Below are 27,705 nucleotides of genomic sequence, written 5' to 3'. Positions count from 1 at the left end.
GAACAAGTCTGGGGCAGGGAGACACCCCCTTATCTTTTACCTACCAGTGGAGCCAATCCTAAGACACATGCTAGCAATCTGGAATTCCTTAGTTTGTGACTTCTCAGAGCCATCTGATAAAATGATCATCCTAAGGGAATGCAGCCTAAAGAGCCAGAGATGCACCAATGATGGACAGGAGAGGAGTACAGAGATATTACTGTGGAGCAAATACTATATCTACAACCTTCTATTTAATTTGCCCATTTAGTTTGTCCTTGAATGTGCCCAAGTAGTTTTACATTTTCTTATAATCCAGAAAAGGGGCCTGCCTAGAGATCTGGCAGGAAGGTTAAGTCTATATGGAAGAGACTGCAATACACACCTCTGCCTCCATCACATCGGAGTCTGACAATTCAGGTGAGTTCTGGTCAATGGAGTCAAGCAAAAGTGTGTCATTTCTGAAGTGAAGTGGTAAGAAGTACACAAGTGTTTCCTATGTTCTCTTTCCCCATCCTGCAGCGAAACGGAAAGAACCCACAGGAGGGCAGGGTCACAAGAAGGAAGAGTCAGAGTCCCTAATGACCACATAGTCCCTAAATGACCAAATCATCCTCACTGCACTTGAGCAAGAAATCATCTGTGGTCATTTTAGGTCAGAGAAACTGAAATTGCGTGTTAGAGCATTTAAGTATATTGGCTAATAAAATCCAAGTGTTAGAGATTTTGAGCCTTGAGTAGAGATTCAGCCTGTGTTTGCAGAATCCCAGTTCATTAAGATGAAAAGGCCTTTAAGTAACTGCTGGGAAGGATCCTGGGGCTAGAGAAGGGCAGTAGCTTCCATAATGCTGCCTTACCTTCCTCTCTAATTTCTCGTGTTGTCAGATGCTCAAATATCAGAAGAAAAACATATTCAGAAAAAAAAAAACACAACTAGATTTATTTTTAAGGATAAACATGAGCTTTTTGGGAAAACATAGTTTTCATCCCATGTCATTTAAGCCAAACAGAGTTTCATTCATTCATTCACTAATTCATTCATTTATTCACAGTTGTGAGTAGGGAATTATCAGTAGGCAAGAGAAATGGGCAGGAAGATATGATTACATACAGCAATTTAAAGAAACACTGTCTGTATGTATTATGAATGAGTTAGTATCAAATGGCTAAACTAAAACTACTCACTTGATCAAAGGCATGGATTTCTATTTCCAAAGCCCAGAGCTTTCTTGAGACTTTAAAGTAAGGCCAATATAACCAGAGTAAGACCATAAAGGTATAATAGCAGGATGTCTTTCCAACTCTAAGAAATGATTTCCAGTGGCTCTGAATAACTGGACATCATCACTGTCCTTTACTGTTAAAAAAAAAAAAGTCCCAGTATGTTCTGTATTATGTGAATCTCATGTTCTATTTCACATGATACCTATAGCTGCTCTGTCCAAATTCCAATTCCAGCTTTGTAGAAGTTCAGCTGTGATGTACAGTTCATTCTGTTAAGTCTTTTCCATAATCCCTCCGTTCCATATTATATATACACCTTCAGTACTTCCTTCCCTCCCTCACATCCTAACACCTTCACTTAATCGCCTCTTAATCATTGGCCTGAAAAGTACACCCTCCAGTCACTTATTGTTTCCTTCCAGATGCTGCTGTAGAATGACTCCCCGTGGGCTTCACCTAACATTCCATCCATGTTCATCTGGCTGTGCGGACCATGAGTCCGGCGCTCCAAAGCTTTTAAGCTCTTTCTTTCCAAGAAAACTCATAGCTAACACCATTATTTCCTCACAAAAACAGCTAACATCTGCAGGCTGCAACATCAAAAACAAAGAAAAAAAATTGCACAGTTCTGCTAAAGTTGGATGCAACCTTTATCGGCCATTTTAGGCACTAAATCAATGTTCTTCTTTTAAATTTCTATTAAAAAATAAATCATAGCGGCTGTTTTCAGTTTTCCCTCTGGAATAGTTAATGAACCAGTTATATGCAATGACTAATTAGTCTTTATGCCTTCCAGCTAAGCAAACTAAGCTTCTAGTCTAGTTGGAAAATTAACCTCTAGCAAAATCCATCGGGTTGTTTGATAAAGTTTAATTTTATTCTGTGTATAAAGAGTTCATTTCAGCAGCATTATTTAATCCATTCAATAAACTAAAATATCCCAACAAACTGCTTATTCTAAACTAAGAGCGTGCAATAGTTATACAAATTATTCACTGAAATTCCTAATAAAACGTCGATATAATTAAACTGTATTATCTCATAAAAGTCATTTTTAAAACTTTGATCTTATTTTTTTTCTGCAATTGTAGTTATGGTAGCTTCTTCTTTAGATATAAGAAATAAGGTCCCTACAATATAAAACCAAGACAAAACCCAAGCTCCTCATCCCAAGTTGTTTCCTGTGTAGATCACAGTGTCCTTTATTCATGCACTATTGATTCGTATTTTTTAAAGTTTAATGTGAATATGAATCTACCATAGAGCCAGATAAAACAGTTCACTGGGACCATATGCAGAGATTAGAGTTCATTAGGTCAGGTTGGGCCCATGGATTTGCATTTCCATCCAGCTCACAGACCATGGTGATGCTGCTGACCCAAGGACCACAATTTGGTCTAGCTTACACCAAATTAAAAAATAACTACATGAGTGCCCTGACCGGTTTGGCTCAGTGGATAGGGCGTCGGCCTGCAGACTGAAAGGTCCCAGGTTCGATTCCGGTCAAGGGCATGTACCTTGGTTGTGGGCACATCCCCAGTGGGAGGTGTGCAGGAGGCAGCTGATTGATCTTTCTCTCTCATCGATGTCTCTAACTCTCTATTCCTCTCCCTTCCTCTCTGTAAAAAATCAATAAAATATATTAAAAAAATAACTACATAAGTATGCTTAAGTAACAGTACATCACCATCAACTACAAAATTGATAAAATCCCTCCATCCATTACAAAAATAATAAAAATTCCAATTCCAATTTTTATAATAGTATCCATTATCATTCCGTAGCTTGAGTAGCACTTTCTAAGCCCTTCCTTTCCAATACCACTATTTTATGTTTGTGTGATTTATATTTCCTCACTTAGACCATCCAAATTGGTCTTCTCTGCATACACTACAGGAAATAATGGATGGAATTTAAACAATAACACTAGAAACTCAAACAATTCTATAAAATCTCTTTATAAGTTTCACAAAGACATTTAAACATTTTTTTTTCTATCCCTTTTGAAATTTCCAGTGGTATTTTAGAAATACCAATTATACTGAAGGGTCAAGGATACCAAAAAAATAAAAATAAAAATGACAGAACACATTGAGCATTCAACTATAAGGCAGGTAGGCAGGACAAACAGAGTAGGCATTGTGGAGATTATCTTAACCAATGCCTTCTCGCACATGCCTACTTCTCAGTGCCTCCTCTCAAGTCTCATTAGGTCAATTTCATACACAAAGTCCTCTATTGCTCCAGGTCCTTAACTTCTCTTTGGCCATCTTATCATTTCCCCCTGGACATTCTAACCCCCCAAAAGTATTTGATATACCATCATTTACCCCAAACTAATAAATATGTACTTACATATATTCACACACATAAACCTACCTGCATAAAGACTTACATCCCCACACTCACAAATATGCATGGATACGGATGCTGTCATTTTCAGTGGGTATATATTTATGCATATACATGTTGACAAATAAACATATTTAAAAGTATAAGTTTATGAGCTATTAATGTATGTCCTTGTGAAAATGAGAGCAACTAAAAATGTACCAACACTTGAAAAGTATTCAAATTTTTATTGGTGATAACTAATAAATAAAAGTGTTGTAAGAATGTGTTGGCAGGAATGTTAAAGCCAAAATACAGAAAATAAAACATACACCATATAGAACAAATATAACTGTTCTGCAAAAGCAGTAATACAAACAGCAAAAATATATAAGAATATACTCAGTATTTCTGGTTTTCAATTTCTGCGATTTCTACAGTATATGAAAATTGTATATTTTATGAGTGACTAGGCACAAATCTAATTTTTTCATACTTATTTTTTCTTCCTGAAATTTAACAAAATATTTTATAGTATGTCTCAGTCCATGTTAAGTATTTTAAACTTTCAGTAAGAGTCCTTTCTCGGCACTTTCTACTGTCCCTACTGGTTAATAGAAAATATCTCTAACTATACTATGAATCTGAAAATGGAAGAAAGTTATTACATGTAGTTTGAGTAAATAATCTGATACCTAGTTTTATGTGTGGCTTCATCAAAACGAGGTAAGTAGGAGTTCATACAAAGTTAATGACAAGTATTGTAGTTTTGTCGACAGTCTGAGAAGTGGGTTTTCTTAACACTGCATTTAACAAGGGAAGGGAAGGTGGTGTCTAATATCGTGGGGCATGTGGCTTCATCAGAGGTGGACAGTGCAGCTTCAAAGCCCCATGCTCCCTCTGAACAAAGTCAGCTGCTGTGGGGAGGAAAACTGAGAAATACTAACTCCGGCCATGGCCACAGAGAACTCCTGGCCACCTCCACATTCCACACTTCCAGCACAGTTTTTAGAAATGCTGAGCAGAAACGGAAGGACACAGCAAAGACGCATCAAGCTGCCTCTGTGATAGTGTAAATTCAACTCAAATGTTCAGCCATAATCTGAGTGGCTGTGGTTCCTGAACTCCTTGTTTCTCAAAGGGAAGTGTCCCAATGTTCTTCTCTTAGGTCTATATTGTGGGTGTTAGAACAACTCCCTTGTCATTATGTTTTCCTTCTCATCCATTATATTTTGTTTGATCAACAGGTTGCCTCCTATGCACCCTGACCCAAGCCCGGGACTAAACCTACAACCCAGGTACATGCCCTTGACTGTGAATAGAACCCTTATTTCTAGGTATCTTAATTTTTTGTTGCAATGGTAAATGGGATTTCTACATCAAAATAAAAAGCTCTGCACAGCAAAATAAACCATCAACAAAAAACAACAAGAAAGCCCACTGCATGGGAGAACATATTTGCCAATATTATCTCCGATAAGGGTTTAATATCCAACATTTACAGGGAACTCATACAACTTAACAAAAAGAAGATAAACAATCCAATCAAAAAATGGGCAAAGGACCTAAATAGACACTTTTCAAAAGAGTACATTCAGAAAACCAAGAGACATATGAAAACATACTTAAAGTCACTAATCATCCAAGAGATGCAAATCAAAACAACAATGAGGTGCCATCTCACACCTGTCAGAAAGGCTATCATCAACAAATCAACAAATGACAAGTGCTGGCAAGGATGCAGAGAAAAAGGAACCCTCTTTCACTGCTGGTGGGAATGCAGACTGGTGCAGCCACTGTGGAAAACAGTATGGAGTTCCCTCAAAAAATTAAAAATGGATCTTTCATTTGACCCAGTAATCCCACTTCTAGGAATATATCCCAAGAAAACAGAAGCACCAATCAGAAAGGATATATGCACCCCTATGTTCATAGCAGCACAATTCACCACAGCTAAGATTTGGAAACAGCATAAGTGGATTATAACAGCATAAGTGGAAACAGCAGATGAGTAGATTAGAAACCTGTGGTACATCTACACAATGGAATACTATCCTGCTGTAAAAAAGAAGGAATTCTTACCATTTTCAACAGCATGGATGAAACTGGAGAGCATTATGCTAAGCAAAATAAGCCAGTCAGAGAAAGATAAATATCACATATGGGGTGGGGGGCGGAAATGTGAGGGCATGTGCTGGAAGGTGGGAGCAGACGGGGAGAGGTCAATGGGGGAAAAAGGAAACTCATGTAATACTTTAAACAATAAAGAACTTAAATTTTTAAAAATGTAGAATTTTGTATCTCATCTATTCTTTTTTTTAAAAGGTGAGATCTTTTTTTAAAAAATAATTTTTATTTATTTTAGAGAGGAAGGGAAGAGAGAGACAGAAACACCAATGATGAGAGAGAATCACTGATCGGCTGCCTCCCTCCACGCCCCCTTCTGGGGATTGAGCCCACTACCCAGGCATGTGCCCTTGTTCGGAATCAAACCCAGAACCCTTCAGTCCACAAGCCAACACTCTATCCAGTGAGCCAAACCAGCAAGGGCATCTAATCTATTCTTACATTTGTCCCAAAGCAGCAAGTCTGTTGCAAATCTAAATAGAGCAGGTATGCTAAAATAATACTAATGCCGCTAAATAATGATTTTTTATTTAGGTGAATGATTGACAATTTTGTTAACAAGTTACCACTGTCTTTCCCATCAAAAGGTCGACATCTGTATATTCTTCAAAGAGCACAGAGATTTAAGAGATGTAGCTCTCTAGAGATGAGTATTTATGAAGGCTCATGTTTCACCTCCTTTAGCTCAGGTTTTCCTTTCAATGTTTTCTAGAGCATACATTCAGCAGAATTAAATTAAATATTAAAATCTTGTCAGGAGGGAATGGGGACTAAGTGATAGCAGACATTCAGGAGTGCAAGTCTGAATAACTACATCTGTTTCTCCACAGGTCTTGCAAAATGTCTTTTAAGTACAGCCCGAAAACCTAGGCAAACAGAGCTCCAAATTGCCCTCGGCTTTTATGTTTGACCAGGTCCACAGCTTTCTGTAAAATGCAAGGTTTGAACTGTGTCACGGCATTTAAAAAATCAGAGACTTCTCAGCCCTTAAATCAAAATTCTCAAAAAGTAGAAATAGTGTCTAACTAAAAAAAGATCGTATTTGGACTTCAACATTAACCAATGATCGGCTTCTATTTCACAGTGAAATAAATACAGATTGAGGAAAGAATTTCAAAAGTGAATGCCAGACTGTAGACCCCGTGGGTTACAGATGTAGGAAAGTGGTGGCAGAAAGCCACTCCGCTTCCTTCAAGATCCAAAAACATTTGGAAGGAAACCCCAGAAGGAAGACGTCTGACAGGCGTGTTCTCTTTGGGGTTTCCTGCCTCCTTATTTGCCAAGCTTCCTAGACCCCATCGCTTGTTAATGAAGTTCACCAAAAAGACTGTGTAAATGCTGATTTCATAGGGTGAAACTTACATTAAAGGTATTTTTTATACAGTTGAAGTTTCCTGCCATCTGCATTTCCCTACCTCACAAATCCAAGGAAGCGTGACTTGGAAAGTTACAAGCATAAGGTGACATTTGATGCGGTTACTATCAGTGGGATATTCAGCCTGAACACAGAATCCAAAACCAGAGACGTGGATTAGACACTGCAACAAGGAAGCTGCCTCGCCCTGAGGGTGTCATTATACCATTGGGTTTTCTACTACTTCTGTAAAACGCAGTTATGAGAAGATGCGTATTGTACCCTGTGTGAATTAACTCAATAAAAACACATTTATGAAAGGTGAATAAAAAGCTAAATTCTGCTTTCTCTGACCTTTACAATGATAGCCAAGAAAAACACACACAAGGTTTTCAATCTCCCAAATTAGCACCTGGATTTAAAAATATACATTATAGTACAATGTGAAAACTAAATAAGAGCTAAAACTACTAATTTACAAAACTACTAGTTTACAAAAATATCTTTGATAAATACATATATTTGCCAATTAGAAAATTAGTTGATTTGGCTAATGGCACCTGAAGTTTATATTATGGATTATACAAGTTATTTAGTTCTATAAATATTTAAATAACATCTATTTATGTCTTCTGCATAACAGATAGGCAAATAAAATATAGTTTCACCCATTGAAAAGAACTCAGTCTAACACTGCAAATATTATCTATACTAATAATAAAGGAATATGCAAATTGTCTGGGATGCTGTCACAGTAACAGTAATGACCAAACAGCAGGCTGCGTGGGGCGAACAGGCCAGCAGGGGGGTTAGTTAGTGAGGGGTGACCAAATGACTGAACAGCAGGCTGCATGGGGTGACCAGGCCGGCAGTGGGGGCAGATGGGGGTGACCAGTCTGGCGCGGAGGGCAGTTGAGGGCGACCAGGCCGGTAAGGGAGAGCCATGAGGGGCAACCAAGCTGGCAGGGGGGTCAGTTGGGGGCAACCAGGCCAGCAGAGGGGGGCAGTTAGGGGCAACCAGGTCAGTAGGGGGGTTGGAGGCGCCAAGGCCGGCAGGGAGAGGCAGTTAGGGGCAACCAGGCCAGTAGAGGCGAGCAATTGGGGGCAACCAGGCCAGCGGGGGGGGGGGGGGGCAGTAAGGGGCGACCAGGCAGGCAGGCTGGTGAGCAGTTAGGAGCCAGCATCCCTGGATTGTGAAAGGGATGTCCGACTGCCGGTTTAGGCCAGATTAGAGAGGGTGCCAGCTGGGCTGAGGGGACCCCCACCCCCATGCATGAATTTCATGCACTGGACTTCTAGTCCTATATAATAAAAGGCTAATATGCAAATCGACCAAACAGCAGAACAACTGGTTGCTATGACGTGCACTCACCACCAGGGGGCAGATGCTCAATGCAGGAGCTGCCCCCTGGTGGTCAGTGTGCTCCCACTGGGGGAGCGCCATTCAGCCAGAAGCTGGGCTCACGGCTGGTGAGTGCAGCAGACGTGGCGGGAGCCTCTCCCGCCTCCACAGCAGTGCTAAGGATGTCCGACTGAGGGCGAGAGGGCACAGGCTAGGCTGAGGGACCCCACCCCCCCATGAGTGCACGAATTTTGTGCACCAGGCCTCTAGTATACTTAATAAAGAAATATTTCTATGTATTTAAACATATTTGGTAGGAAGCTTTGCATGTGTCCACTAATCAGTACACAAGAATTAGTGTTGGGTGGGGGTGGGGAGATGTGAAGAACATGAGAAACAGTTATGAGAAAAGTTTCACCACCTGCAAAAAGTGAGCATCCATCTTCAAATAAAATATAAAAAAGCAATTTTTAAGGTTAGAGGCCTTTAAATTATTTTTTTTTTCTGTAAGAGACAGATTAGATATATGATAGAAGTAGATGGATGGATATATATATATTAAAGGCCTGGTGCATGAAATTCATGCATGGGCAGGGAAGGGGGTATGGGGGTGGTCCCTCAGCCCGGCCTGCACCCTCTCTAATCTGGGACCCCTTGGGGGATGTCTGACTGCTGGTTTAAACCGGCAGTTGGGCATGCCTCTTACAATCGGGGACTGCTGGTTCCTAACTGCTTGCCTGCCTGCCTCCCTGATTGCCCCTAACCACCTCTGCCTGCCTGTCTGATTGCCCCTAACCACCTCTGCCTCACCCCAGACCCGGGACCCAGGCTTCCCTCCTCTGGCCAGCCGCACGCACCCAGGACCCAGGCTTCCCTCCTCTGGCCAGCCACAGGCACCCTGAACCTGGGTCAGCTGCAGCCGCAGGTGCCCAGGACTGCAGGCAGGCAGATTTGGCTTCTCCCAGGCCATAGTCGTAGGCGCTGGTGCCCAGGACCATGGAGTGGGCACCTTCACTCAGGCCCAGCTTTGTTAGGAAGGATGTCCAGAAGACATCTGGTATAATTAGCATATTACCCTTTTATTAGTATATATATATACACACACACACACACACACATATATATATATATATATGTGTGTATATATATATATATATATATATATATATATATATATATATATATATATATATGGAGAGAGAGAGAGAGAGAGAGAGAGAGAGAGAGGGGTAGATACAAATGTATATTGATACATATATGTTCATACACATATATATTTATAACTAAACAACTCTCCATAATTTCACCATGTTAATTTTGCCCATAAATCTTCAATCATCTTATTCTAACCAAGAATGCCTTCTATCTATCCAAATTCCACTTGACCTCAAATGAACCTCCAACACAAAGGCTATTATCACCATTATCACTAACTCCCTCTGCTGTGAGTTAGAAAAATATGTGTGTGTTTTTAATTGAATTGCAAGAAAGGACTGCAAACAAACAAACAAACAAAAACAGGAACGAAGCAATGAACTTTCAAAGAAAAACGGCTATGAAGAATCAAGATGTGTCCTGGACAGTGCCTAAGGCACAGAAAGCTCTTGCAGTTCTATCTCCCACAACACGTTGCTCCTCTTTCCCCACCAAGGTCCTCACCACCTTGCAAATACCAAGACAGCCGGAACACAGCTCTTCCTCTCTCCAGACCAGGGAAGGACATATCGGCTCCACCTATCTAAAGTGTGTTTGGAACTCACAGCCCTGGTCCCTTTCTCGTTGGCTAGAAACAATAGCCTTTGTGTTTTACATGTTTAGAGAACTTCCCCATTCTGTGATTACTTGGCTTTTGTATAAATGATACGAAAAAAAGTTTCAAATATAAACTTTGAATCTAAATGTTTTAAATCATTTTTATATAAAGTTATCTTTATATAGAGTCTGATCTCAGAATGAATGTTTTGGGATCAAGATCTGTCAATCAACATTATTTTCTGTAAGAAAATAACAAATAATGGCTCATCAGGATGGTTATATCAGTGAGAAGAAATCCAAAAACACCTGAGTGTTCATTTAGGAATGAATTCTCATCACTCAGGAAAGGGGGACTGTCCAAAAGGGAAGATGGCAAACTTCTGGTAATTTAAAGACAACTTCCTTCCTGCCTGCTGAATAGAAATGACTAGGCACTACACTGTTGAAAAAGATGCCAGTGCTCAGAAATGTTCTGAGTGGTCTCACTGAAGTGTCCCCATGTCACTGTCCATTAAGGTCCACAAAATCAAAAATCCACAGGCTCAGGAAGAGAATCTGGATGCCCAAGCAGCTACATGTATGAATAAAGAGTGCAAGTCATGCTTAAGGCATTTACATGTACTCAATTTTTTAAAAAAATCTTCATTGTTGAAAGTATTACATATGTCCCCCTTTTCCCCCATTGACTTCTTCTAGTCTGCCCCCACCCCAGTCCTTCACCACCCTACTGTCTGTGTCTATGGGTTATGCATATATATGCATATAAGGTCTTTGGTTGATCTCTTCCCATCCACCCACTCTTTCCCACTTGCCCTCTGAGATTGCACAGTCTGTTCCATGCTTCTGTGCCTCTGGATTTATTTTGTTCCTCAGTTTATTTTATTCATTAGATTCCACATGTGAGTGAGATCATGTGATATGTATCTTTCTCTGACGGGCTTATTTTGACTTTTAAGTGTAGTCTAGATCAAACAAGCCCATTTCCAGAGGTTAAATTTGGTTTACCTGTATAGCAACCAATTTGCATCTCCTACTTATAAACTAACAATACAGAGACTTCGGGAGGAAACTGAGATTCTATGTGGCTTTCAGTATTAGGGCTACAATTTGGGCCATCATTCCAAATCAGAATTTCTGTTCAAATATCCAAATATGTGATTTTGCTTTATCTCTTATAATACCATCTGTCCCATGAGAGAGGCCCATAAAATTATGGGTCTGCACAGTCTAGTGACTCTAGGCCCTTAGTTGATTAGGCAAAATAAAAAGTAACAAAAATAAAAGCTCAACTTGGAAAGGAATAGACGAGGAGAGAAGAAAGGGTCAGGGAAAGTTACAGCACAGAGTGAATAAGCATAGAGAAAGCCAGAAGACTTGGAGGAGTTCAGAGCTAATGAAAAAAACAAGAACACAGGATCGGGGGAGGGAAGGATGCGAAAGCCAGCTGGAGTAAGAGAAAGCAAGGAATACAGGAGCCAACAGAAATCCAAGGACAGAAAGTATTGGAGATTGGAGGGAACAGGAAATGTATTGGAAACCAAGTTGTTTTTCCTTTTGTATCCAGTGCAACCCTATTCCAGGCAGAACTCTAGTCTCAACCTCAAAGAGGATAGAAGGGAAGTTGAAACTCATAGGAGTTTCGTGATCAGGAGCCAGGAGCTCTGGAAAGGCAGTTTAGAGGAAACATGGTAAGACAGCAGGCCCACTGACAGCAGATACAGGCATCAAAGGGTGGCACCATCACCCAGCACAGGGTTTTCTAAAATTATGTGAAGTATAAACACTGATGGTTGGGCTCCAAATCAGAGCCACTGAGTCAGAATGTCCAGTACATTTCATAAACACCTCGGGTGATTTCAATCACTCAGAAAGTTCAGCAAGCGCTGGTGTGGTGGTGAAAATTGGGGAGTCTGAAACTAGGATTTCCTGAATTCAGTTCCCCGCTCTGCTATTCATTCGTTGTTGACCATGAGCAAGTTATTTCACCTTTCTGCATCTCAAGTACTAAATCTATAACACAGACTGCTGTGAGGCTTAAATGAGTTATTACACATTAAGTAGTTAGGCAGTACCTAGTACATATTGAATACTCAACAGGGGTAGCTATATACAAGTTCTTTGGATAGAAAACACATATAAAATAACATATTTTAATTGCTTAAAAAAGAAATATGAGTAAGACATAAAAAGGCCGCCTTTCTCATAAAATACCAGAGAGCATGCTTCCCAAAGGCACAGAAACCAAGCCACAACCCTCCGAGTTTGTGTCCCTTGGTCTCAGCATTCATGGGCCAGTCACTGCCTTTTGGATATTAATATGTGAACAGCTTAACAAAATGCTTTATTTTTTTTCTCAAAAGCACATAATGTCAATTCAAACTCAAGGTGAGTCCAAGATCTAGAGTCCCCATGCTCTTGGAATGCAATAATAAATCCAAGGCTTGGCTGATGCTAAGACCCATATCCAGCACCAGCTGCTGGGGATCATTCACCTGGTAACCCACCTTATTTCACAGTTCTGTTCTCTTCAGTCATTTCCCAATATATCATCCCCAACAATCAACTACTTCTTCTGTAGAACCCTACATAGTTCTCTGCTAAAACTCAAGTCTTTATTTTTCCAGCTGGAAACCCAGCTCTATCATAACAAACTCCAACACAGTTTTAACTTATTTGGTGAATATTCTCAACATCTTCTGGCCTTAAATGAAGCCTCGATCACCTTGACCTATAAACCTTTCATGTGGAGACTGCCCAGTCTCCTACACCTTGCTAAAGGAATAGATCACAGATGGTATCTTTAGTTTCCATTACATCTTCAAGATGGTTAATCCCTTTGATTTGTATAAAAACTCCTGCTCGTTTGAGATCCATGTGATTTGGCAATACCTCCCTATACCCCTGCTTAAAAACCTGCATCCTTTACGTACCGCGATCATTAGAACTTAGTTTACCGTTATTCCCTTCACCCCAAATTTTGACACTATTTGGCAGAATAGTCAATGTCCTGGTGAACCATCCATCCAATATTTGATTTCCAGTGCAATTCACTGGAATTTCACGACATTTCAGCTGCCGTTAATTTGCATGGTCATACAAAAGGCTTATTATTGCTTGTGACTGCTCACTTATTCATAGTCTATGACTATATATGCCTATGTTTTCAACTTTCTAACTCTGTTGTGCCTTTGGCTTCATCAGAACTACAAGTCTTTGGAATTCCCCACTTTTACTTCATCTGTCATATATATTATGTCAACAAAGAGGATCCTGAGAATGGCATTGTACCTGGTAACAGGCTGTTTGAGAAACCACAGTGTGATGATAATAATGAAACAGACTTTTCTCAAAATGAATGAGTTCATTCTGTGAAATCAATCTTTTGCTTCAAACAATACTATTGATTTAAATGTAAAATAAGAATACTAAAATGTATAAACACTCTCAAATGTAAATAAAAAGTGGTGAGGCTGATAAATATGGCAGAAAATAAGATAAACATATCAATAGTCACATCACATATAAAACAAGTTAAATTCATCTAATTAAAGATTGAGACAATCAGACAAGTAGCTTATAAGGAACACATTTAAAGCAAAATAATGGAGAAATGGACATGTATTGTCTTAAGGCACTTACTTTTTAAAAGACTAAAATGACACAAGCTAAATATTCAAATAAAGAAAATTAAAATACTAATTCAGAACTCAGAAAAACAGAAAATAATTTTTTCAAAAAATAGAAATCAACAGTTAGCACATCACACATATGCACGCACAGATACAAGCATATGCATCTGGACAAGAGGACCAACAAACTTAAAAAAATGTTTTTTAATAAACTCATAAAATATGTAGACTTCTAAAAAGCTTACTAAGTGAATGAGATTGATTATGAATAAATAAACCAGGATGAGATGAAGCAAAATATTTAAAAAGAAAATTTTAAGAATAATAATAAAATGTATAACAAATTCCTGTCCACAAAATAGAAAGATTTGAGGTAAACTCATACCAATAGAGATAAAATATTATAAAGGAACTGTAATCATTCATTGATTTATTAATTCAACAAATTTAGTGAACTATGTCACACATAAAGGAGTAAATAAGATATTGTTTTTTCTAAAGCCAAAGACTGAAGTTGGCCGTTTTTAAAATATCTTCTATCTCATAATTTATATTTATTGTGGAGATCATTGCAATAGTCTGTTTTTCCATAAAGTATTCCTTTTTATGAAGCAGCCAATCTTTTCATTTATTATTTTTGAATTTTAAATTGTTACTCTACACTAGTGATGGCTAACCTTTTGAGCTCAGCGTGTCAGCATTTTGAAAAACCCTAACTAAACTCTGGTGCCGTGTCACATATAGAAATTTTTTGATATTTGCTACCATAGTAAAACAAAGATTTATATTTTCGATATTTATTTTATATATTTAAATGCCATTTAACAAAGAAAAATCAACCAAAAAAATGAGTTCGCATGTCATAGGTTTGCCATCACTGCTTTACACAAATTTCCAGCTATAAGATTGCTGGAATCTAATTGGAATCTAATATATAGCATAATAATTATAGTCAATAATACTGTATCATATAATTGAAAGTGGTTACGAGAGTATATCTTATATGTTCTTGCCACAAAAAAGAATTGTAATTATGTGAAGTGATGCAAGCATTAGCTAAGGTTATGATGCTAATAATTTTGAAAGATGAATGTGTATCAAATCTGTAAACCTTAAAGGTACACAATGTTGTATCTCAACAAGATTGTAAAAATAAATTAAGGAAGAATTACTCTAAACAGTGTTCATACTACATGGACTGTATCCACTTCAATTTTTATAATACGGTAAATAAATATATTTTTACAATCCTCATTATATTGCAAAATTGGTATTTTTTATATTCCCCTGTTATACTGCTAATCTTCAACTAGCTTGTTTGGAACAAACTGCTTACTGAGAAAAACCAGAAAATATGGATAAAATATTAATGAAAAACAGCTGTTTGATCGTCTTAGAGTTGCCAAGGTAGTGAGTACTTCAGTGGCCAATATACCATGCAGAAGAAAAACATAAGTGGTGATACCAACATTGAGCATGACTTTCCTCTCCAGGCATTTGCCAATTCCACATTAGCAGCTGGGAAGATCATCAGAGCTTCCAGAAGGCCTGGAGGCCAAGGAGGGAATATTTTCAGTTCAGGTTCCAACAAGGAGGAGGCAACGTGGTAAATACCTTAGGCTTTTTAATCCTCACAGGAGGATATGTTTTTACTGATTTGAGAGAGAGAGGAAGGGGGAGAGAGAGAGAAACATCGATGTTAGAGAGAAACATCAATCAGTTGTCTCCCATAATCGCCTAGACTTAGGGATCAAACCCACAACCTAGGAATGTGCCCTGAGTGGGAATTGAACAGGTAACACTTTGGTGTATGGGACCAAAACCAACTGAAACGCCTGGCCAGATAATACCATAAGCCTTTTAAATACCGTAAGCCTTTTTAATTTGAACCCCTGAAGAGCTAAAAAATAAAAGTAAGGGTGAGGAGAAAAGCACTGGCCCTCAGAAATGAAGTAGGCCCAGTCTCAAACCAACTCAGCATCCAGCCGGCTTAAAATAAGTTATCCTTACATTTACTGCCTGCTAGAAACAAAAGATAGTCCTTTCTGTTCTCACTCCTGTTAAAATGGCTATTATCAAGAAGACAGGAAATAAGTGCTGGTGAGGATGTGGAGAAAACATAACATTTGTGTGCTGTGGGCATATAAATTAGTGGAGCCACTATGAAAAACAGTATGTAAGATGCTCAAATATTTAAAAAAAAATAGAACTACCATTCAGTCCAGCAATTCCACTTCTTGATAGTACATATCTGAAATCACTATCTTGCAAAGGTATCTGTACCCTATGTTCATAGCAGCATTATTTACAAGCTAAGACACGAATACAACCTAAGTGTCCATAAACAGATAAAGAAAGTGTGGTGCATATGATTTATATATACAAAATTTAATATGATTCAGCCATAAAAAGAAGACATTTCTGTTATTTGGGACAAGATAGATGGACTTGATGCTAATGAAGTAAATCAAATAAAGACAAATACTGTATGATCATACTTATATATGAAATCTAAAAAAAAAAAAAAAACCAAAAAACTAAGCCATGGAAACAGAGAACAAATGATAATTGCCACAGGCAGGGTGTGAGGAGTGAGTGAAATGGGGGAGAGGGGTAATAATCCTTTCTGGAGAAGGATAGTGCACTCATTGCCTCAAATTATATGTATAATTTTTTCAAATCAGATGTCACAATAAACCCAAAAATGAGTAAGCCTTCCATGAAGAAGATTCACGAAACAGATCCACAGGAGATCTGAATACTGAAGTCAGTTATCAGACATGGAACTTCAAATAACTCTGATAAATATTCAAGTATTTATGATAAAATAGAGAACTATGGCAGAGAGCTAAAAACTGGTTTTAAATATCACATATAAATATGTCAACTCACAAATATAAATTGCATTGCCCATGAACACAGACAATAGGATGGTGGAGGCCTGTGATGGGAATGTGGTGGTATGGGGCAAGGGGGGAAATGGAGGGCACTTATAATACTCTCAACAATGAAGATAAAAAATAAAAAGTATATGTAACTAAAACTAAGAAGTCAATAAAATAGATTAATAGCAAATTAAAGAAAGCTAAAGAAGGAATTAGTGAAATGGAATACAGGTGAGAAGAAAATATATTCAAACTGAACATGGAGAGAAAAGAAAGAATGAAAAATCAAACAATGGGTGTAAGAAATAACTTGGTCCCAAGAAAAGTTCTGAGATTCTTCAAACTATAGGTCCAAGGGAAGGATCAGAAAAAGAAGCAGAAGCAATACTTGAAGAGAAGGATTGAAAATTTTCCAAAACATATGAAAGCCAGCAATCATCAAGCCATAGATCCAAGAAGTGCTATGAACTATTAGCAGATACAAAGAAAAGTAAATCTAGACACATCATAGTCACACTGTCGGAAATCAAAGACAATGAAAAGAAAACACGATATACATTATTATCGAAGAAATAAAAATAAGACTAATAGCAGATTTCAATGTCTCTGGCTTGCACTATACTTGTTGAAAAATCTGCATTTTGTACTGATATGTAGTTGAATTTTTATATGAAATATATATTTACAGTAAATATTCATTTATATTTATGCAAATTATATATGTATATGTGTGTATTGAAATGCATGCAATTTAAAACAAGGAAAAACTGCAAGAATTCATCAGATTTTTTACTAAAGAAAATATAAAGCCAATAGTTGTATTTGAAGAAAAATTATATATATATATATACACACACACACATTAATAAAAGACAAACATGCAAATTGACTATACCTTTGCTATGCCTTAAGCCACGCCCACCAGCCAATCAGAGCGACTATATGCAAATTAACCCAACCAAGATGGCGGCTGGCAGCCACAGAGCTGGAGCAAGCAGGAGGCTTGGTTGCCCCAATGATGGAGGAAGCCAGGCTTCCCGCCTGCCGCAGTGTGAGCTCCACTCAAAGCAACAAAATTTCGATTACCAAGGATAAATAAACCCCAGATACCTGCTTTCAGCAAGCTGTGGCCATGGAGATGGAGCAAGCAGGACGCTCCCCTCCCGCCTGCCCTGACTGGCTCTGAGCTCCACTCAGGCAACAGTTTCAATTATAGAAGGTAAATAAATGCCAGAATAGAAAAGAAAAAAGAAAAAAAGGAGAGGCTGAGAACTTTCGTTGCACGGGGGGCTTGGCCAGCCTGAAAACGGCACTCAGCCCCTCACCCAGACTGGCCCGGCACACAAGTGGGGACCCCCCACCCTAAACGGGGTGTGGCCAGCCTGAAAACAGCCATCAGCCCCTCACTCAGGCTGGCCAAACCTCTAAGGGGTGAGGGTCCCCACTGGGGGGGGGGCTTGACCAGCCTGCAAACAGCCATCAGCCCCTCACCCAGGTGGGCCGGCACCCCAGTGGGAACCCCCACCCTGAAGGGGCTGTGGGCAACCTGCAAACAGCCATCAGCACCTCACCCAGGCTGGCCAGGCACTCCAGCGGGGACCCCCACCCTTAAGGGACTGTGGCCAGCTTGCAAACAGCCATCAGCCCCTCACCCAGGATGGCCACACCCTCATGGGGTGAGGGTTCCCACTGGGGGCCTTGGCCAGCCTGAAAACGGCCCTCAGCCCCTACCCAGGCTGGCCAGGCACCCCAGCGGGGACCCCCACCCTGAAGAGGGTGTGGCCAGTCTGAAAACGTCCCTCAGCCCCTCACCGAGGCTAGCCTAGCACCCCAGCGGGACCCCCACCCTGATCCAGGACACCCTTCAGGGCAAACCAGGCAGCCCCCACCCATGCACCAGGCCTCTATCCTATATAATAAAAGGGTAATATGCAAATTAACCCTAACAGCAGAGCAACTGGGACTCACTGGTCACAATAAGACACAATGACCACCAGGGGGCAGATGCTCAATTCAGGAACTGCCCCCTGGTGGTCAGTGTGCTCCCACAGGGGGAGCTCTGCTCAGCCACAAGCCAGGCTGATGGCTGCCAGTACAGCAATGGTGGTGGGAGTCTTTCCCGCCTCCTCAGCAGCACTAAGGATGTCCAACTGCAGCTAGGCCTACTTCCTGCTAGCAAGTGGACATCCCCCAAGGGCTCCTGAGCTGCCAAAGGGATGTCTGACTGCAAGTTTAGGCTCAATCCCCCAGGGAGCGGGCCTAAGCCAGCAAGTGGTCATCCCCCGAGGGGTCCCAGACTGCGAGAGGGCACAGAACGGGCTGAGGGACCCACCTGAGTGCACAAATTTTTGTGCACTGGGCCTCTAGTGTGTGTGTGTGTGTGTGTGTGTGTGTGTATATATATCCTATCTAATAAAAGAGAAACATGGTAATTAGCTGTACCTCTGCTACCCTACCCATTGGCTAATCAGGGCGATATGCAAATTCACTGCCAGCCAAGATGGCGGCCAGCAGCCACACAGCTTGAAGCGAACATGAGGCTTGCGTGCTTCAGTGACGGAGGAAGCCAACGTTCCCTGCCTGCCGCTGCCAGTCTCTGAGCTTGCAGTTTGAAACATTCTTACAAATATAGAATCTAAACAAACTCCAGAAACCTGCTTTCAGCCACCTGGGATCTCAGAGCTGGAGTTGAAACAGTGTTTTGATTATAGAACCCAAACAAACCAGATATCTGCTTTCAGCAGCCCAGGCCTCAGAGCTGGAGCCAAGCCTCAGAGCTAAAGCTGGCCCAGGATAAAAGAAAAAAAAGAAAAAAAGGAGCGGTTGGGAGCTTCAGTCACCCACCAGCCTGAAAACGGCCCTCAGCCCCTCACCCAGACTGGCCAGGCACCCAAGCGGGACCCCCACCCTGATCCAGGACACCCTTCAGGGCAAACCAGCCGGCCCCCACCCATGCACCAGGCCTCTATCCTATATAGAAAAAGGGTAATATGCCTCCCAGCACCGGGATCAGCGGAGCCGCGAGGCCTCCCAGCACCGGGATCAGCGGAGCCGTGAGGCCTCCCGGCACCGGGATCAGCGTGACAGGGGTCAGTGCCCAAAACCCCTGATCGCCTTGCGGCTCTGTGTGTGACAGGGGGCGGGGCCACAACCTCCCTATCCACCTGCTCTGTTCGTGCAGGGGAAGGCGCCCCAACCCCTTGATCCACCCTGCTCTGTGCCTGATTAGGGGGAGCTCCCCAATCCCCTGATCACCCTGAGGCTCTGTGTGTGACAGGGTGCGGCGCCCCAAACACCCCCCCCCATGGGTCCTGCTCTGTGTGACGGGGTAGAGCCATAACCTCCCCATTGGCCCTGCCCTGAGTGTGACAGTGGCGTCGCCCCAACCCCCTTATCCGCCCTGCTGTGTGTGTGACAGGGGGCAGTGCCCCAACTCCCCTATCGGCCCTACTCTGTGAGTGACAGGGGGGAGCTCCTCAAACCCCTGATCGACCCTGCTCTGTGCGTGACTGTGGTGAGCTCCCCAAACCCCTGATCGACCCTGCTCTGTGCGTGACAGGGTACGGAGCCCCAACCCCCCTGATGGGCCCTGCTCTGTGAGTGACAGGGGGTGGCGCCACAACCTCCCCATCGACCCAGCCTTGAGTGTGACAGGGGGCGGTGCCCCAACCCCCAAATCGGCCCTACCCTGAGCGTGACTGAGGGTGGCATCACAACCTCCCAATCCGCCCTGCTCTGTGCATGACAGGGGGCGGCGCCCCAACTCCCCAATCAGCCCTGCTCTGAGCCTCACCAGGGGCTGCACCTAGGGATTGGGCCTGCCCTCTGCCACCGGGAGCAGGCCTAAGCCAGCAGGTCGTTATCTCCCGAGGGGTCCCAGACTGCGAGAGGGCACAGGCCGGGCTGAGGGGCCCCCCTCCCCCACGAGTGCACAAATTTTTGTGCACAGGCCCCTAGTGTGTGTGTGTATATATATATATGAAATATGCTAATTAACTGGGACGACATAATGGATCGATGGGACAGGAGGAGGTTGTGCGTGCAGCATTGGGGGTGGGGCACAGAGACCTCTGTGTGCCTGTGCTGGGGGAGGGCCTGATCAGCAGTGGCTGTGGCTGCTTCAAGGGCCAGAGAGGTAGTGGCCAGCACTGTGCAATTTCGTATCGCGTGCTGGGTTCCTACTTTCAGATAAAAAAATAGAAATAAAGAAAGGAATGAAGAGCAAAGGAAAGAAAAAAGTGCATAATATAAATATACATTGACTATGCATATATTAAAGTACCAATTTACATGTACATAAATACACCACATAGACAATTAATGTAAACAATATGAAAAGCAGAAGGTAGTTAATTGAGTTATTTATAGTTCCATTTTAATATCTGTAATAGTACTAATTTATATAATACACTACAGGCCTGGTGCATGGGGTCCCTCAACCTGGCCTATGCCCTCTCACAATCTGGGACCCTTCGGGGGATGTCGGATAGCCAGTTTTGGCCTGATCCCCGCAGGCCCGATCCAGACAGGAGGGAGCCTGATCCTGTGCGTCGAGCATCTGTTCCCTGGAGGCCAGTGTGCATCATAGCGACTGGTCGACTGGTCATTGGGTTGATCAGTCGCTTAGGCTTTTATACCAGTATACAGTAGGTCCTCGGGTCACGTCAGATTCCATTCCTACTGCACAATGTAACGTGATTTTCGCCGTAAGTCGGAACCAACCTACATAAGCACCTACGTCACTCACATGGAGCACATACACAGTGTAATGAAGTGAAACAGTAAAAAAAAAATTTAAAAAAGATAACAATTTATGACCTTTACTTGTGGTAAATAAATAATAAAAAACATAAAGCACATATGTACATACATTGAAATGACAGAACTTTTTTTTAAAATAAATAAATGGGAGATGGCAACGTAACCACGAAACAATGTACGTCAAGTCCGATGTAACCCGACGACTGTCTGTAAATTAATAAGACAAGGTTGTGTGTTGACATAACAATTAAAAATGCAGTATAAACAGTATAAAATTAACAAACTACTGCATAGGGAAAATAAATAATAAAAATATATCATCCCACCAAAAAAAAAAAACATAAAAGAAAAAGGGGGAGGGGAGAAACACCTGAGACAAATAGGAAACAAACAATGGAATGGCACTTTGGCTCCCTTCTGAAAAATCCTCCCTAGTCATTCTAAGGTACTTAGTAAATGTACTAACAACTGCATAGTTGCAAACCAAAAAGCATATAATCACATTATCCTCTGATAAATTTTAAGCAGAAAGTTAATACATTTAGGCAAATTCCAGAGACCGTGTAACACCAAATACTCTACTTTGAATCCTAATTTTTGATGACAGCAAATATAAGTTAAAGGATCAGAATATGATGTAAAATAACTATAAATTTTATCTCATAATCTACAATTTTGCTTTTATAAATCTAATACATTTGAAATACTGTTTGTGTTAGAATTTAGGTTCTTGGGAATTTTATGCTTGCACTGGGATATTAATATGTGAAGAAATTTAGCTACTGCTTAAGCAGCACTTGGAAATAAAAAAGGGATTGCTCTACTAGAAAACTTAAGTATAATCAAAACTTTAATATATACTAATTCAGCCAGGTTCATCATAGCCATTTTCAATGGGACCAAAATAAAACAGTCCCTTAGAGACAGTTTAAGTCACAAAATGATTCAGTTTAACCTTTTGGTTAATTAAGGAAATTTTCTGCAAAACCAATGGCATTAGCAAAAAAACCACAGACTCAAATATTTTAATTAGTGGAGCTGTGGTAGTGTAAGCCTTTCATGCACACTGATATATTTTTTATTTAATAAATTGTTAAATTCAAAATATGTCTATGTATATTTACACACACAAACACACACAATATTTAATTATATCCCAATAATTTATCAGGGAAATGTTACTATCTCTAATGTATAAACTGAAATTTTAAGATTTAGCCAGGCTACTACTACCTGCACAAAATCCCAGAATAAATTTGTCACAGAAAAGGGTCTGGGTTTCCAATCTTCTACTGTCTAGCACATGATTCTTTCAAAATACAGTCTGTCTGTTCCAACTGCAAACAAATAATTTCAAATCACAGGGGATTTTATTTAGGATTGCTCTGCAGATTCATGCTGAACAATTGATTAAGCACTGTGCTATCTTTTCACAGCCTCCAAAATCTATTTTTAACTCCTACCCTCATCAAAACATGATGAGGTTCTATGACAGTGATGACAAACATATGACACGCGTGTCAGAGGTGACACACGGACTCATTTTTTTTTGTTGATTTTTCTTTGTTAAATGGCATTTAAATATATAAAATAAATATCAAAAATATAAGTCTTTGTTTTACTATCGTTGCAAATATCAAAAAATTTCTATATGTGACACGGCACCAGAGTTAAGTTAGGGTTTCTCAAAATGCTGACACGCCGAGCTCAAAAGGTTTGCCATCACTGTTCTATGAGATGAAAAGGTCAGACACAAACAATAATATTTGTCATTTATCACTAAGACCAAACTTCACTGACACCATGTATTCATTCCATCACTTTAGCATTCATTTTGCAAATATTTATCTTTGTACTATAATACACCAATCACTGCTTTGAACCCTAAAAAGTGCTGACAAGAATTTCATGGTCCCCATACATATGTGATGCTTAAGGCCTAGAAGAGTAAACACTCATTCATTTTTTCATTCAACAAGTATTTATTGGCTTTCAAAAACTAACAAGGCATTCTTTTACTAGTAGATACTGAGAATCCTCTGGTGAGTTCTGTCCTTACTTACATGATGCTAAGAGTCTGGCAGGAAATTAAATATCAGATAATCACACAAAAAAGTACATATAATACACATTATATATATAAAGATTAGTGCACTGTGCAATATATGGTAACAAGGCTACTTGCCTTGTGAATAAGAAAGATTTCATGAGAAAGAACATTTAAGTTGAGATCTAAAGAATGAATAAAAGTACGTTAGTTGCAAAAAAAATCTTCCTAGAAGAGGGGGAAACAAGCAAGGACTATGTTGCCAGAGGAAATATTATTAGAGAACTCAAAGAGGCCACTGTGGCAAGAATAGGAGAGAATAGTTAAGATGATGTTGCAGAGAGACGCAATGAAAAGACCATTCGAAGCTTCAGAGAACACACTAAAAGTGTTGTGTTCATTCCTAAAAGTGAGGGCAATTCATAGAAAATTGCTTAAAAGGGGAGAAAAAAAGGAATAGCATGATTCTATAAAAAAAGAAGAAAGAAGAAGAAGAAGAAAAAGAAGAAGAAGAAGAAGAAGAAGAAGAGGAGGAGGAGGAGGAGGAGGAGGAGGAGGAGGAGGAGGAGGAGGAGGAGGAGGAGGAGGAGGAGGAGGAGGAGGAGGAAGGAAGGAAGGAAGGAAGGAAGGAAGGAAGGAAGGAAGGAAGGAAGGAAGGAAGGAAGGAAGGAAGGAAGGAAGGAAGGAAGGAAGGAAGGAAGAAGGAAGAAGGAAGAAGGAAGAAGGAAGAAGGAAGAAGGAAGAAGGAAGAAGGAGGGAAGAGGGAAGAGGGAAGAGGGAAGAGGGAAGAGGGAAGAGGGAAGAGGGAAGAAGAGGGAAGAGGGAAGAGGGAAGAGGGAAGAGGGAAGAGGGAAGAGGGAAGAGGGAAGGGGGAAGAGGGAAGAAGGAAGAAGGAAGAAGGAAGAAGGAAGAAGGAAGAAGGAAGAAGGAAGAAGGAAGAAGGAAGAAGAAGAAGAAGAAGAAGAAGAAGAAGAAGAAGAAAAGAACATCTCCCAACTAGCTATGCAGGCAGTGGGTTGAAGGATTGCAATAGTCTAGGAGTCCATGAGAGATAATGCCATTTTAAAATTGAGAGTAGCAGTAAAGTTGGAAAAATAGATTTAAGAGAAATTCAAGAGGTAAAATTGCAGGACTTAATGACGCCTTGGATGTAGAGAAATGCAAATAAGGAGCTCTCTTTTTGCGGCTTGCAGGACTAAATGAATTGTGATGGTGTTTCCTGTGATAGAAAATATTAGAGAAGGTGTGGGGTCCTAAAGGGGAGGACACGAGTCCACTTTTGGAAATGTTAAGTTTGAATTGCTTTTGAGATATCCAAGTCACAATGTCAAGTGAGTAGCTAAACATCTGGACTGGAACTTAAGAGAGAGATGGGAATATAAATCTGGAAGACACTGATATACAAACAGTACCTGAAACTTTGAGTGTAGATAAGAGGCCATAAGGAACTTGAACATTTAGACAGATACAGGCCACTGAGCCACTCTGGTTCCAACTGTGAGCCAGAGGTGGGGCTTAACACACTTAAGGGTGTTGTTGAGCAGAAGCCAAGGAAGGCCCTAAATTACAGTCAAGTGTCAGGTGTCAATGCTGCCAGGAGTTCAAATCAGATAAGACCTAAAAAATTACAATGCAGTAAGACTGGGACTAAAATAGAATTATGTGTGAAATGCAGTAAAAGACCAGAAATGGGGCATCTCCTCTCAAAGTAGAAAATAGTTGGTCAAAACAAGTTGATGTTTAAGCTGTGATTGAGGAATGAATAGGAGTATCCCAGGCAAAGCAGCTGAGGGATAAAAAGGTGATGTTTAGAGAAGGTATTGCTATTCCTCAAAAAAGAACAAAAAGTCTGCATTGGTGCGATGGATGTCAAAATTGTATGCCTTACATTTCTTGATCAGTCATCCTAGTCATTTTTAATTATTTTAGCTTCCACATCTTAAGGGGGCAAAGTAGAAATCCTCGCATATCACCCTAGCTTTCATCATTGCCCCCCCCCCGAACCCACAAAATCAGAACATGGCAGGCGAGAAACACAATGTTAACCCAGCAGCAAAAGGCATATGAAGTCTCAGCCTCAGGAAACAAAAGTTGAGACTTTCTAATTGATTATGCAACAGAATGAATATTAAAGTTGAGAGAAAAGTTACAAAAAAGATCAGAATGTACGAAAATTAACTAGAAAGATTTGTGAACATATAAGATAAAGAAAAATGTTCCCCCTCTTACATTGTCAGCAGAGGCTTTGAGTCATAGAACTATGGCCACCTTCTAAGGAAGTGGGAGCAAAGTATCTTTTTAAGAATCCACAAATGACAAATGCTAAATTCCAATTTCACATATTGATACACTAAATGGAGAATACTCAAAATGAAAAACTATAGGAAACTTGAACATTAGAGTAGTTGATTTAGAGCCAACATAGTAAAATTGTGCTTATCTACTAAAATACTATAATACAAGTTATTTTGTTCACAAGATAAATCAGGAATCAACATTTTCTATATCCAGTAAAATTCAAAAGAATAATTGCTAAATCCTCCGTCTCTCTCCCCTTTGCCATGTTTTAACATTCATGTAACAATTATCAGTTATTACTTTGTGAAATTTAAATTTTAAAGGAAAATTAAATCTCTCTCTCTCTCTCTCTCTCTCTCTCTCTCTCTCTCTCTCTATATATATATATATATATATATATATATATATATATACATTTTTTTTTTCCACATTTACCTGCCATTTCTGGTTGAGAATGAATGCATTAAATCACATGTATGTGGATACTCAGGTTGCTTTTCTCTAAAAATGGGCTTTCAGGAATTACATGGGATTAAATTTTGGTGTGAAATCCGTGTTTTCTACCATTATGTTCAACCCTGTTCAAGTGTGTAGAAGCATAACCATAACTACATGGGGGACAATGAATGACATGATGGCTCCTTTCTTCCTACCATGCCTCCCTAACCTTCTGTGTTGGCTTCTTTCCTTTTTCTGCCTCACATTCTGGCAAATGTGTCCTCTTTGTTGCGCAGTACACGAAAGGAACTGAAAATAAGGACACTGTCCTTGGCCGACTGCCGAAAACCACAAATGATATTATATAATGCGTCCTTTCCGAGGGAAAAACAGATGGAACCGTTTCCTTCTGGGGACCTGCAAATGGCCACAGGTAGGGACTTTGCTGGGTCCGCTCTGCAGAGCGGGTCTACATGTTTACAGCAGAGAGATGTTGGGAAACCTTGTCAAGGGTGAGGCCCCGCACCGCAGACCGCTGCAGGAAGGGCGGGCCATGGGGTGCAGAGGTGACATAACACGGGGAGAGGCCCGCGAGACCGTACGCAGGAGGGTGGGGACACCCTGGGCCGCGAGGTGGTACCTGCGCGGGGTCGAGCGCCCCTGGCACTGAATCCGCGATCCAGAGATGCTCCCGGAGCAGCTGCTGGTAGCTGAGGCAGTGCTTCACCGCGGAGGGCACATTCCCCATGGCGGGGCCGGGCTGCAGTCTGCGATAGGCGGGAGCCTGGAGACAGGGATGCGGGGCGCACCGAGCTGCGAAACTGCGCCCGCTCGGGAGCGCGCCTGCCCGTGCGCGCGGCGGGCACCAGCGCGGCTCTGCGCACTGCGGCGGCGCCCAGGAGGCTGAGAGCCGGGCGCACCGCGCCCCGGGCGCCGGAGGTACCTGCTGGGACGCCCGCAGCACCGGAACCTGAGAAGAGAGGAAGGAACTGAGCCCGCGGACGTTCCGTGCGGCGCGTTTTTCACGCCGCGCAGGGCTGATTGCATCTGCACAGGATCCACTTAACCGCCTTCTCACCTGAGTCAGATCGTCCGCCGCAGGAAAGGGGTCTGATAAGGGGAAGCGGGCATGTGCTTTGTGTTGGTGAGTTTGCTCATCCCCAGCTGCAGCCTTTTGCGCTCACAGTGTCGATCTGTCCAGCATTGAACTCAGTAGATTTTAAAATATCTTGAGGCAGTTTGCAAGGTTAAAATACATATACAAGAAGCTAATAAAGAAGAAAATAGTGAAGGTGCAGAATTGTTACAGATGACTTGGTAAGTCAGTAAGTTGTCAATAAGTTGGCCCTACAAGTACAACTGAAATGGAATTGAGTTGCTTAAAAGACACGTGACACAAAATTATTGAAGCCCTAAAGGCTAAATTCATTCGAACTGAAAATTCTGAAAGAAATCTTAAGACTTTAGAAGAGGAGTGATGTGATCTTGGAAGGGAGGAGGTTGGGAAGCAGGTCCTGGGACAGACCACCTCCTTG

At 41.1% G+C, this 27,705-nt stretch overlaps 1 protein-coding gene across 4 annotated transcripts in view; it reads right to left on the bottom strand.

Annotated features, from left to right (window-relative positions):
- HMGCLL1 (3-hydroxy-3-methylglutaryl-CoA lyase like 1) overlaps positions 1-27,134 on the bottom strand; it is a 165,688-nt gene extending 138,554 nt beyond the window's left edge. For 2 of the 4 annotated variants that reach the window (XR_009453481.1, XM_059701349.1), the window contains exon 1: positions 26,811-27,131. Coding sequence is in view for 3 of the 4 variants with exons in the window: in XM_059701349.1 (XP_059557332.1) it covers positions 26,811-26,918 (108 nt within the window). In the remaining variant the exon portion in view is untranslated. Of the gene's footprint in view, positions 1-26,810 lie in introns of all 4 variants that reach the window. The other 2 variants (XM_059701351.1, XM_059701350.1) reach the window with 2 other exon arrangements.
- Between the last annotated feature and the right edge of the window lie 571 nt (positions 27,135-27,705).

This window comes from Myotis daubentonii, chromosome 6 (genome assembly GCF_963259705.1).
Source record: "Myotis daubentonii chromosome 6, mMyoDau2.1, whole genome shotgun sequence".
In the NCBI taxonomy this organism is placed as follows: domain Eukaryota; kingdom Metazoa; phylum Chordata; class Mammalia; order Chiroptera; family Vespertilionidae; genus Myotis; species Myotis daubentonii.
This window is presented reverse-complemented; position numbering and strand designations above follow the sequence as displayed.